The sequence below is a fragment of the Phyllobates terribilis genome, unplaced genomic scaffold (assembly GCF_046119375.1).
Source record: "Phyllobates terribilis strain yellow unplaced genomic scaffold, ASM4611937v1 Scaffold_7__3_contigs__length_470593459, whole genome shotgun sequence".
Classification (NCBI taxonomy): Eukaryota; Metazoa; Chordata; class Amphibia; order Anura; family Dendrobatidae; genus Phyllobates; species Phyllobates terribilis.
The window spans coordinates 8974413-8988165 of NW_027362767.1; the positions used below are offsets into that span (position 1 = coordinate 8974413).

Sequence of the window (13753 nt, forward strand, 5' to 3'; positions counted from 1 at the left end):
TACATTATCGGTGTGGGGTGATTCCTGTATGATGTGATTCCCATACATTATCGGTGTGGGGTGATTCCTATATGATGTGATTCCTGTATGTTATCGGTGTGGGGTGATTCCTATATGATGTGATTCCTGTACATTATCGGTGTGGGGTGATTCCTATATGATGTGATTCCTGTACATTATCGGTGTGGGGTGATTCCTATATGATGTGATTCCTGTACATTATCGGTGTGGGGTGATTCCTGTATGATGTGCTTCCTGTACATTATCGGTGTGGGGTGATTCCTGTATGATGTGATTCCCATACATTATCAGTGTGGGGTGATTCCTATATGATGTGATTCCTGTACATTATCGGTGTGGGGTGATTCCTGTATGATGTGCTTCCTGTACATTATCGGTGTGATGTGCTTCCTGTACATTATCGGTACCTTAGAGGTGTGGGGGTATTCCTATATGATGTGATTCCTGTACATTATTGGTGTAGGGTGATTCCTGTATGATGTGATTCCTGTGTATTATCGGTGTGGGGTGATTCCTGTATGATGTTATTCCCATTCATTATCTGTGTGGGGTGATTCCTGTATGATGTGATTCCCGTACATTATCGGTGTGGGGTGATTCCTGTATGATGTGATTCCCGTACATTATCGGTGTGGGTTGATTCCTGTATGATGTGATTCCCGTACATTATCGGTGTGGGTTGATTCCTGTATGATGTGATTCCCGTACATTATCGGTGTGGGTTGATTCCTGTATGATGTGATTCCTGTACATTATCGGTGTGGGGTGATTCCTGTATGATGTGCTTCCTGTACATTATCGGTGTGATGTGCTTCCTGTACATTATCGGTACCTTAGAGGTGTGGGGGTATTCCTATATGATGTGATTCCTGTACATTATCGGTGTAGGGTGATTCCTGTATGATGTGATTCCTGTGTATTATCGGTGTGGGGTGATTCCTGTATGATGTTATTCCCATTCATTATCTGTGTGGGGTGATTCCTGTATGATGTGATTCCCGTACATTATCGGTGTGGGATGATTCCTGTATGATGTGATTCCCGTACATTATCGGTGTGGGTTGATTCCTGTATGATGTGATTCCTGTACATTATCGGTGTGGGCTGATTCCTGTATGATGTGATTCCCGTACATTATCGGTGTGTGGTGATTCCTGTATGATGTGATTTCTGTACATTATCTGTGTGGAGAGATTCCTGTATGATGTGATTCCTGTACATTATCGGTGTGGGGTGATTCCTGTATGGTGATGTGATTCCTGTACATTATCGGTGTGAGGTGATTCCTTTATGATGTGATTCCTTTACATTATCGGTGTGGGGTGATTCCTGTATGATGTGATTTCTGTACATTATCTGTGTGGAGAGATTCCTGTATGATGTGATTCCTGTACATTATCGGTGTGGGGTGATTCCTGTATGATGTGATTCCCGTACATTATCGGTGTGGGGGGATTCCTGCATGATGTGATTCCCGTACATTATCGGTGTGTGGTGATTCCTGTATGATGTGATTCCCGTACATTATCGGTGTGGGGGGATTCCTGTATGATGTGATTCCCGTACATTATCGGTGTGGAAAGATTCCTGTATGATGTGATTCCTGTACATTATCGGTGTGGGGTGATTCCTGTATGATGTGATTCCTGTACATTATCGGTGTAGGATGATTCCTGTATGGTGATGTGATTCCTGTACATTATCGGTGTAGGATGATTCCTGTATGGTGATGTGATTCCTGTACATTATCGGCGTGGAAAGATTCCTGTATGATGTGATTCCTGTACATTATCAGTGTGGGGTGATTCCTATATGATGTGATTCCTGTACATTATCAGTGTGGGGTGATTCCCATACATTATCGGTGTGGGATGATTCATATATGATATGCTTCCTGTACATTATCGGTGTGGGGTGTTTCTCGTACATTATCGGTGTGATGTGCTTCCTGTACATTATCGGTACCTTAGCGGTGTGGGGGGATTCCTATATGATGTGATTCCTGTATATTATCTGTGTGGGGTATTCCTATATGATGTGATTCCTGTACATTATCGGTGTGGGATGATTCCTATATGATGTGATTCCTGTACATTATCGGTGTGGGGTGATTCCTGTATGATGTGATTCCTGTGTATTATCGGTGTGGGGGGATTCCTGTATGATGTGATTCCCGTACATTATCGGTGTGGGATGATTCCTGTATGATGTGATTCCCGTACATTATCGTTATGGGGGGATTCCTGTATGATGTGATTCCTGTACATTATCGGTGTGTGGTGATTCCTGTATGATGTGATTCCCGTACATTATCGGTGTGTGGTGATTCCTGTATGATGTGATTCCCGTACATTATCGGTTTGGGATGATTCCTGTATGATGTGATTCCCGTACATTATCGGTGTGGGGTGATTCCTGTATGATGTGCTTCCTGTACATTATCGGTGTGGGGTGATTCCTGTATGATGTGATTCCCGTACATTATCGGTGTAGGGTGATTCCTGTATGATGTGCTTCCTGTACATTATCGGAGTGGAAAGATTCCTGTATGATGTGCTTCCTGTACATTATCGATGTGGGGGGATTCCTGTATGATGTGATTCCTGTACATTATCGGTGTGGGGGGATTCCTGTATGATGTGATTCCCGTACATTATCGGTGTGGGGGGATTCCTGTATGATGTGATTCCCGTACATTATCGGCGTGGAAAGATTCCTGTATGATGTGATTCCCGTACATTATCGGCGTGGAAAGATTCCTGTATGATGTGATTCCTGTACATTATCTGTGTGGAGAGATTCCTGTATGATGTGATTCCTGTACATTATCGGTGTGGGATGATTCCTGTATGGTGATGTGATTCCTGTACATTATCGGTGTGAGGTGATTCCTGTATGATGTGATTCCTTTACATTATCGGTGTGGGGTGATTCCTGTATGATGTGATTCCTGTACATTATCGGTGTAGGATGATTCCTGTATGGTGATGTGATTCCTGTACATTATCGGTGTGGGGTGATTCCTCTACATTATCGGTGTGGGGTGATTCCTGTATGATGTGATTCCTATACATTATCGTTGTGGGATAATTCCTGTATGATGTGATTCCCGTACATTATCGGTATGGGGTGATTCCTATATGATGTGATTCCCGTACATTATCGGTGTGGGGTGATTCATATATGATGTGCTTCCTGTACATTATCGGTGTGGGGTGTTTCTCGTACATTATCGGTGTGATGTGCTTCCTGTACATTATCGGTGTGTGGGGTGATTCCTGTATGATGTGATTCCCATACATTATCGGTGTGGCGGGATTCCTGTATGATGTGATTCCTGTACATTATCGGTGTGGGTTGATTCCTGTATGATGTGATTCCCGTACATTATCGGTGTGGGTTGATTCCTGTATGATGTGATTCCCGTACATTATCGGTGTGGGTTGATTCCTGTATGATGTGATTCCTGTACATTATCGGTGTGTCGGGATTCCTATATGATGTGATTCCTGTACATTATCGGTGTGTGTGGTGATTCCTGTATGATGTGATTCCCGTACATTATCGGTGTGGGGGGATTCCTGTATGATGTGATTCCCGTACATTATCGGTGTGTCGGGATTCCTATATGATGTGATTCCTGTACATTATCGGTGTGTGGGGTGATTCCTGTATGATGTGATTCCCGTACATTATCGGTGTGGGGGGATTCCTGTATGATGTGATTCCTGTACATTATCGGTGTGGGTTGATTCCTGTATGATGTGATTCCCGTACATTATCGGTGTGGGGGGATTCCTGTATGATGTGATTCCTGTACATTATCGGTGTGGGTTGATTCCTGTATGATGTGATTCCTGTACATTATCGGTGTGGGGGGATTCCTGTATGATGTGATTCCTGTACATTATCGGTGTGGGTTGATTCCTGTATGATGTGATTCCTGTACATTATCGGTGTGGGGGGATTCCTGTATGATGTGATTCCTGTACATTATCGGTGTGGGGTGATTCCTGTATGATGTGATTCCTGTACATTATCGGTGTGGGGTGATTCCTGTATGATGTGATTCCTGTACATTATCGGTGTGGGGGGATTCCTGTATGATGTGATTCCTGTACATTATCGGTGTGGGGTGATTCCTGTATGATGTGATTCCTGTACATTATCGGTGTGGGCTGATTGGGGCTCATTGCCGCCTCTCCTCTCTTTCAGGGCTTCTGTTCCTGGCTGACTTCCATTTATCAGATGAAGTAAGGGCTTTTTTTCATTTGGGGTCCGGGGTGGGGATTCCGGTGCATGGACGGGTCTTAGCTCGGTGATGTCTGATGTCTGTGAGCTTCGGGTTTTCATATTTGGCGCTTTCTCTAGGAGCGGTGATTGTTGGGGAGGGGGTGGAGTAGTTATTGGGGTGGTGGTGTAATATTGGTCTAGCGGGCAGCAGACTGTTTCCGGGGGCACTGTGATGGGTCATACATTGGGGGCACAGTGGGATGTGATGAGTGTTGTTTGGACCAATGAAATGTTCAGGATGTTTTTGAGTAATGTGGTAGAGGAGCCGCCGGATCAGGGGCTGGCAGGGGGTGATGTAGCGAGGAGGATGATGGGGGTAGTAGGGGGTGATGTAGCGAGGAGGATGATGGGGGTAGTAGGGGGTGATGTAGCGAGGAGGATGATGGGGGTAGTAGGGGGTGATGTAGCGAGGAGAATGATGGGGGTAGTAGGGGGTGATGTAGCGAGGAGGATAATGGGGGTGGTGGCGGGTGATGTAGCGAGGAGGATGATGGGGTGGTAGTGGGTGATGTAACGAGGAGGATGATGGGGGTGGTAGGGGTTGATGTAGTGAGGAGGTTGATGGGGGTAGTAGGGGGTGATGTAGCGAGGAGAATGATGGGGGTAGTAGGGGGTGATGTAGCGAGGAGGATAATGGGGGTGGTGGCGGGTGATGTAGCGAGGAGGATGATGGGGTGGTAGTGGGTGATGTAGTGAGGAGGATGATGGGGTTGGTAGGGGTTGATGTAGTGAGGAGGTTGATGGGGTTGGTAGGGGGTGATGTAGCGAGGAGGATGATGGGGGTAGTAGGGGGTGATGTAGCGAAGAGGATGATGCGGGTGGTAGGGGGTGATGAACCGAGGAGGATGATGCGGGTGGTAGGGGGTGATGTAGCGAGGAGGATGATGGGGGTGGTAGGGGTTGATGTAGTGAGGAGGTTGATGGGGGTTGGTAGGGGGTGATGTAGTGAGGAGGATGATGGGGGTGGTAGGGGGTTGATGTAGTGAGGAGGTTGATGGGGGTGGTAGGGGGTGATGTAGCGAGGAGGATGATGGGGGTAGTAGGGGGTGTTGTAGCGAGGAGGATGATGGGGGTAGTAGGGGGTGATGTAGCGAAGAGGATGATGCGGGTGGTAGGGGGTGATGAACCGAGGAGGATGATGCGGGTGGTAGGGGGTGATGTAGCGAGGAGGATGATGGGGGTAGTAGGGGGTGATGTAGCGAAGAGGATGATGCGGGTGGTAGGGGGTGATGAACCGAGGAGGATGATGCGGGTGGTAGGGGGTGATGTAGCGAGGAGGATGATGGGGGTGGTAGGGGTTGATGTAGTGAGGAGGTTGATGGGGGTTGGTAGGGGGTGATGTAGTGAGGAGGATGATGGGGGTGGTAGGGGGTTGATGTAGTGAGGAGGTTGATGGGGGTTGGTAGGGGGTGATGTAGTGAGGAGGATGATGGGGGTGGTAGGGGGTTGATGTAGTGAGGAGGTTGATGGGGGTTGGTAGGGGGTGATGTAGCGAGGAGGATGATGGGGGTAGTAGGGGGTGTTGTAGCGAGGAGGATGATGGGGGTAGTAGGGGGTGATGTAGCGAAGAGGATGATGCGGGTGGTAGGGGGTGATGAACCGAGGAGGATGATGCGGGTGGTAGGGGGTGATGTAGCGAGGAGGATGATGGGGGTAGTAGGGGGTGATGTAGCGAAGAGGATGATGCGGGTGGTAGGGGGTGATGAACCGAGGAGGATGATGCGGGTGGTAGGGGGTGATGTAGCGAGGAGGATGATGGGGGTGGTAGGGGTTGATGTAGTGAGGAGGTTGATGGGGGTTGGTAGGGGGTGATGTAGTGAGGAGGATGATGGGGGTGGTAGGGGGTTGATGTAGTGAGGAGGTTGATGGGGGTTGGTAGGGGGTGATGTAGCGAGGAGGATGATGGGGGTAGTAGGGGGTGTTGTAGCGAGGAGGATGATGGGGGTAGTAGGGGGTGATGTAGCGAGGAGGATGATGGGGGTAGTAAGGGGTGATGTAGCGAGGAGGATAATGGGGGTAGTAGGGGGTGAAGTAGCGAGGAGGATGATGGGGGTGGTAGTGGGTGATGTAGCGAGGAGGATGATGGGGGTGGTAGCGGGTGATGTAGCGAGGAGGATGATGGGGTGGTAGTGGGTGATGTAGCGAGGAGGATGATAGGGGTGGTAGGGGTTGATGTAGTGAGGAGGTTGATGGGGGTAGTAGGGGGTGATGTAGCGAAAAGGATGATGCGGGTGGTAGGGGGTGATGTAGTGAGGAGGATGATGGGGGTAGTAGGGGGTGAAGTAGCGAGGAGGATGATGGGGGTGGTAGTGGGTGATGTAGCGAGGAGGATGATGGGGGTGGTAGCGGGTGATGTAGCGAGGAGGATGATGGGGTGGTAGTGGGTGATGTAGCGAGGAGGATGATAGGGGTGGTAGGGGTTGATGTAGTGAGGAGGTTGATGGGGGTAGTAGGGGGTGATGTAGCGAAAAGGATGATGGGGTGGTAGGGGGTGATGTAGCGAAGAGGATGATGCGGGTGGTAGGGGGTGATGTAGTGAGGAGGATGATGGGGGTGGTAGGGGTTGATGTAGTGAGGAGGTTGATGGGGGTTGATAGGGGGTGATGTAGTGAGGAGGATGATGGGGGTAGTAGGGGGTGATGTAGCGAGGAGGATGATGGGGGTGGTAGGGGTTGATGTAGTGAGGAGGTTGATGGGGGTTGATAGGGGGTGATGTAGTGAGGAGGATGATGGGGGTGGTAGGGGATGATGTAGCGAGGAGGGTGATGTAGCGAGGAGGATGATGGGCGCGGTATTAGTGATGTAGCGAGGAGGATGATGGGGGTGGTAGGGGTGATGTAGCGAGGAGGATGATGAGCGCGGTAGAGGGTGATGTAGCGAGGAGGATGATGGGTGCAGCAGAGGGTGATGTAGCGAGGAGGATGATGGGGGTGGTAGGGGGTGAAGCAGCAAGGAGGATAATGGGGGTGACATAGCAAGGAGGATGATGGAGTTGGTAGCGAGTGACGCAGCGAGGAGGATGATGGGGGTGGTAGGTCACCTGTTCTCATCATTGCAGGGATGAGGAAATCCAGAGCAAATGTGGGCTGGACGCCATCTTGTATCTGTCCTATCAGCGCCACCTGTTGGTACTGCTGCTCCTCGTCTGTGTTCTCTCCGTCTCCATCATCTTACCAGTGAACTTCTCCGGGAATTTGTTGGGTGAGTTACCCGTTCCTGGTCTCATGCTCGTCCTGTGTGATCCCATCACTATAACCGGGTGTCTCTCCTCCTGCAGGCGACAGTCCTGCCCAGTTTGGACGAACAACAATCGTCAATGTCCCCACACAGTGAGTGCTGGATATATGGAGGTTGGGGGTCCTGACCCTGCGGCCACTGACTGCTCGTCTCTCTGTCCTTCAGGGACCGCTTCCTGTGGCTGCACAGCGTGTTTGCACTGCTATACTTTCTGCTGACTGTGCTGTGTGTGCGCCATCACTGCGCCTCCTTACACTACCGCGAAGACGATAAGGTGAGAGAAAGGGGAGCCCGACTCCCGCCCTCTCCTCCCAGAACCTGGCCCCCGCGCAAAACACTAACACTAATACTAATATTACCATAAGTGCTATTATACACGGGAGCTCTGTACATGGTATACAGTATATAGTGTCAGTGTACAGGTAATACAGGGATCACCAGTAACATTATACACAGGAGCCCTGTATATAGTGTACAGGTAATACAGTGATCACCAGTGACATTATACACAGGAGCTCTGTATATAGTGTAGAGGTAATACAGTGATCACCAGCGACATTATACACAGGAGCTCTGTATATAGTGTATAGTGTACAGGTAATACAGGGATCACCAGTGACATTATACACAGGAGCTCTGTATATAGTGTAGAGGTAATACAGTGATCACCAGTGACATTATATACAGGAGCTCTGTATATAGTGTCAGTGTACAGGTAATACAGTGATCACCACTGACATTATACACAGGAGCTCTGTATATAATGTCAGTGTACAGGTAATACAGTGATCACCAGTGACATTATACACAGGAGCTCTGTATATAGTGTCAGTGTAGAGGTCATACAGTGATCATCAGTGACATTATACACAGGAGCTCTGTATATAGTGTCAGTGTTCAGGTAATAAAGTGATCACCAGTGACATTATACACAGGAGCTCTGTGTATAGTGTCAGTGTACAGGTAATACAGGGATCACCAGTGACATACACAGGAGCTCTGTATATAGTGTATAGTGTACAGGTAATACAGGGATCACCAGTGACATTATACATAGGAGCTTTGTATATAGTGTCAGTATACAGGTAATACAGTGATCACCAGTGACATTATACACAGGAACTCTGTATATAGTGTATAGTGTACAGGTAATACAGGGATCACCAGTGACCTTATACACAGGAGCTGTGTATATAGTGTACAGGTAATACAGTGATCACCAGTGACATTATACACAGGAGCTCTGTATATAGTGTACAGGTAATACAGGGATCACCAGTGACATTATACACAGGAGCTCTGTATATAGTGTATAGTGTACAGGTAATACAGGGATCACCAGTGATATTATACTCAGGAGCTCTGTATATAGGGTCCGTGTACAGGTAATACAGTGATCACCAGTGCCATTATACACAGGAGCTCTGTATATAGTGTCAGTGTACAGGTAATACAGGGATCACCAGTGACATACACAGGAGCTCTGTATATTGTGTACAGGTAATACAGTGATCACCAGTGACATTATGCCCAGGATCCCTGTACATAGTATATAGTGTAGAGATAATACAGTGATCACCAGTGACATTATACACAGGCGCTCTGTATATAGTGTAGAGGTAATGCAGTGATAACCAGTGACATTATGCACAGGATCCCTGTACATAGTATATAGTGTAGAGATAATACAGTGATCACCAGTGACATTATACACAGGAGCTGTATATATAGTGTAGAGGTAATACAGGGATCACCGGCGACATTATACGCAGGAGCTCTGTATATAGTGTATAGTGTCAGTGTACAGGTAATACACTGACTCACCGGTGACGTCACTAGTTGAAGCCCTTCATCTTCGCTTTTCTCCTTCATCCAGCACAGACCGCCATCACTTCTTCCAGCCAGGACTCGTCTCTGCAGATAATAACACAGTTATCTAGAGCACATTCCCCAACTTCTACATTACACAGCTGAATACAGACGCGCACCCACCATCAATATATAATTATTATGCTACCCACCATTCCCAAATATAAATTGTAATCAACCACTGCACCCCCACTAACAGTAAATAGCCACTTCCCCAACTTCTCCATGTGCTCATCCCACCCTCCACTCCCAATTTTCCATGTGCTCATCACCCTCCACCCCCAATTCTCCATGTGCTCTTCCCACCCTCCACCCCCAATTCTCCATGTGCTCTTCCCACCCTCCACTCCCAATTCTCCATGTGCTCGCCTCACCCTCCACTTCCAATTCTCCATGTTCTCATCCCCACCCTCCACTCCCCGCACGCTCCTCCCAGAGCCGGGCCTCCCAGAGCTCAGCTACCCCACAGCCTGGTCCCCGCACGCCTCCCAGAGCCCATCTCGCAGAGCCCAGCCCCCGCATGCCACACGGTACTTGTCCACAGCTTGTATATTGACTGAACCACCTCATCCTTCATCCCTCTTTCTATTTCCAGGTGGCGCGTACCCTCATGGTGACACACATTCCCCGTGAGATCTCCGACCCCTCACTCATCACCAAACATTTCCAGTAAGTGTAACCTACAGATGCATGGACATACCGAGAGAGCCGACATAGCACTGTACATGTATGTAGTGGTCGCCTCCACCTGAGGGGCCGCGTAGACAGTGGTCGCCTCCACCTGAGGGGCCGCGTAGACAGTGGTCGCCTCCACCTGAGGGGCCGCGTAGACAGTGGTCGCCTCCACCTGAGGGGCCGCGTAGACAGTGGTCGCCTCCACCTGAGGGGCCGCGTAGACAGTGGTCGCCTCCACCTGAGGGGCCGCGTAGACAGTGGTCGCCTCCGCCTGAGGGGCCGCGTAGACAGTGGTCGCCTCCGCCTGAGGGGCCGCGTAGACAGTGGTCGCCTCCGCCTGAGGGGCCGCGTAGACAGTGGTCGCCTCCGCCTGAGGGGCCGCGTAGACAGTGGTCGCCTCCGCCTGAGGGGCCGCGTAGACAGTGGTCGCCTTCGCCTGAGGGGGCGCGTAGACAGTGGTCGCCTCCGCCTGAGGGGGCGCGTAGACAGTGGTCGCCTCCGCCTGAGGGGCCGCGTAGACAGTGGTCGCCTCCGCCTGAGGGGCCGCGTAGACAGTGGTCGCCTCCGCCTGAGGGGCCGCGTAGACAGTGGTCGCCTCCGCCTGAGGGGCCACGTAGACAGTGGTCGCCTCCGCCTGAGGGGCCGCGTAGACAGTGGTCGCCTCCGCCTGAGGGGGCGCGTATAGACAGTGGTCGCCTCCGCCTGAGGGGGCGCGTATAGACAGTGGTCGCCTCCGCCTGAGGGGGCGCGTATAGACAGTGGTCGCCTCCGCCTGAGGGGGCGCGTATAGACAGTGGTCGCCTCCGCCTGAGGGGGCACGTATAGACAGTGGTCGCCTCCGCCTGAGGGGGCACGTATAGACAGTGGTCGCCTCCGCCTGAGGGGGCGCGTATAGACAGTGGTCGCCTCCGCCTGAGGGGGCGCGTATAGACAGTGGTCGCCTCCACCTGAAGGGGCACGTAGACAGTGGATGCCTCCATCTGATTGTCACGTAGCTAGGGATGGCCTGTAGCTGACTTGTGCGTCATTGCCGTTGCATTAGTGCTGCGTATCACACCTGTGTCTCAGCCTCAGCTCTTTTGTGTTGTAGTGAAGCTTACCCCAGCTGCACCGTCACGGACGTCCAGTTCAGCTATGATGTCCGGAGACTGATGACATTGGACACAGAAAGGTGAGGGGCCTGTACATACACTGGTGGGCACGCCACCAATATCAAGAGAGTCTGCACGTGTCCCTTCCATCATCAAGCACAAAACGCAGGAATGAAACTAACACACGTACAGGCAGGCACACAGTGGCGTAGCTAAAGGCTGATGGGCCCTGGTGCAAGATTTGGACCGGGGCCCCCCCATCCTGGTATATATGTCCCCTACCCTGGCACATACAGTGGTGTGAAAAAGTGTTTGCCCCCTTCCTGATTTCTTATTCTTTTGCACGTTTGTCACTTAAATGTTTCAGATCACAAAACAAATATAAATATTAGACTAAGAACACAAGTAACCACAAAATGCAGTTTTTAAATGAGGGTCTTTATTATTAAGGGAAAAAGAAATCCAAACCTACAGGGCCCTGTGTGATAGTGATTGCCCCCTAAACCTAATGACTGGTTGGGTCACCCTTAGCAGCAACAAATGCAATCGAACGTCTGCGATAACTGGCAATGAGTTTTTACAACGCTCTGGAGGAATTTTGGCCACTCATCTTTGTAGAATTGTTGTAATTCAGCCACATTGGAGGTTTCCGATCATGAACCGCCTTTTTAAGGTCCTGTCGCAGCATCTCATTTGGTTTAAGGTCAGGACTTTGACTAGGCCACTCCAAAGTCTTAATTTTGTTTTTCTTAAGCCATTCAGAGGTGGACTTGCTGGTGTGTTTTGGATCATTGTCCTGCTGCATAACCCAAGTGCGCTTCAGCTTGAGGTCACGAACAGATGGCCGGACATTCTCCTTCAGGATTTTTTGGTAGACAGCAGAATTCATGGTTCCATTTGTCACAGCAAGTCTTCCAGGTCCTGAAGCCGCAAAACAGCCCCAGGCTATCACACTACCACCACCATATTTTACTGTTGGTATGGTGTTCCTTTTCTAAAATGCTGTGTTACTACGCCAGATGTAACGGGACATACACTTTCCAAAAAGTTAAACTTTTGTCTTCTCAGTCCACAGAATATTCTCCCAAAAGTCTTGGCGATCATCAAGATGTTTTTTGGCAAAACTGAGGCGAGCTTTGATGTTTTTTTTGCTCAGCTGTGGTTTTCGTCTTGGAACTCTGCCATGCTGCCATTTTTGCCCAGTCTCTTTCTTATGGAGGAGTCATGAACACTGACCTTAACTGAGGCAAGTGAGGCCTGCAGTTCTTTGGATGTTGTTGTGGGGTCTTTTGTGACCTCTTAGATGAGTAGTCACTGCACTCTTGGGGTAATTTTGGTCGGATGGCCACTCCTGGGAAGGTTCACCACTGTTCCATGTTTTTGCCATTTGTGAATAATGGCTATCACTGTGGTTTGTTGGAGCCCCAAAGCTTTAGAAATGGCTTTATAACCTTTTCCAGACTGATAGATCTTAATTACATTGTTTCTCACTTGTTCCTGAATTTCTTTGGACCACAGCATGATGTCTAGCTTTTGAGGATCTTTTGGTCTGCTTCACTTTGTCAGGCTGGTCCTATTTAAGTGATTTCTTGATTGAGAACAGGTGTGGCAGTAATAAGGCCTGTGTGTGGCTGGAGAAATTGAACTCTGCTTCCCAAAGATGTGATAAACCACAGTTAATTAATGTTTTACGGGGAGTGTGGGGGGGTGCAATCACTTTTTCACACAGGACCCTGTAGGTTTGGATTATTTTTTTTCTTAATCATAAAGACCTTCATTTAAAAACTGCTTTTTGTGTTTACTTAAATTTGTTTTGTGATCTGAAACATTTAAGTGTGACAAACCATGCAAAAGAATAAGAAATCAGGAAGGGGGCGAACACTTTATCACACCACTGTATAGCCGCCATCTTGGTATATATATCCCTTATCCTGGTATATACAGTGGCATGTAAAAGTTTGGGTACCCCTGGTCAAAATTCCTGTTATTGTGAACAATTTAGCAAGTTAAAGATGAAATAATCTCTAAAAGACCTAAAGTTAAAGCTGACACTTTTCCTTTGTATTTCAGGCAAAAAACTATGTACATATACAGTACAGACCAAAAGTTTGGACACACCTTCTCAGTTAAAGATTTTTCTGTATTTTCATGACTATGAAAATTGTACATTCACACTGAAGGCATCAAAACTATGAATTACCACATGTGGAATTATATACTTAACAAAAAAGTGTGAAACAACTGAAAATATGTCTTATATTCTAGGTTCTTCAAAGTAGCCACCTTTTGCTTTGATGACTGCTTTGCACACTCTTGGCATTCTCTTGATGAGCTTCAAGAGGTAGTCACCGGAAATGGTTTTCACTTCACAGGTGTGCCCTGTCAGGTTTAATAAGTGGGATTTCTTGCCTTATAAATGGGGTTGGGACCATCAGTTGTGTTGTGCAGAAGTCTGGTGGATACACAGCTGATAGTCCTACTGAATAGACTGTTAGAATTTGTATTATGGCAAGAAAAAAGCAGCTAAGTAAAGAAAAACGAGTGGCCATCATTACTTTAAGAAATTA

General features: G+C 48.7%; 1 protein-coding gene across 7 annotated transcripts in view; it reads left to right on the plus strand.

Moving 5' to 3' along the window:
• TMEM63C (transmembrane protein 63C) overlaps nt 1-13753 on the plus strand; it is a 228213-nt gene that overhangs the window by 13576 nt on the left and 200884 nt on the right. For all 7 annotated transcript variants that reach the window (XM_073638119.1, XM_073638118.1, XM_073638121.1 and 4 more), the window contains 6 exons: nt 4237-4274; nt 7373-7515; nt 7592-7643; nt 7717-7825; nt 10016-10089; nt 11186-11266. In XM_073638119.1, the coding sequence (XP_073494220.1) occupies nt 4237-4274; nt 7373-7515; nt 7592-7643; nt 7717-7825; nt 10016-10089; nt 11186-11266 (497 nt within the window). The remainder of the gene's footprint in view (nt 1-4236; nt 4275-7372; nt 7516-7591; nt 7644-7716; nt 7826-10015; nt 10090-11185; nt 11267-13753) is intronic.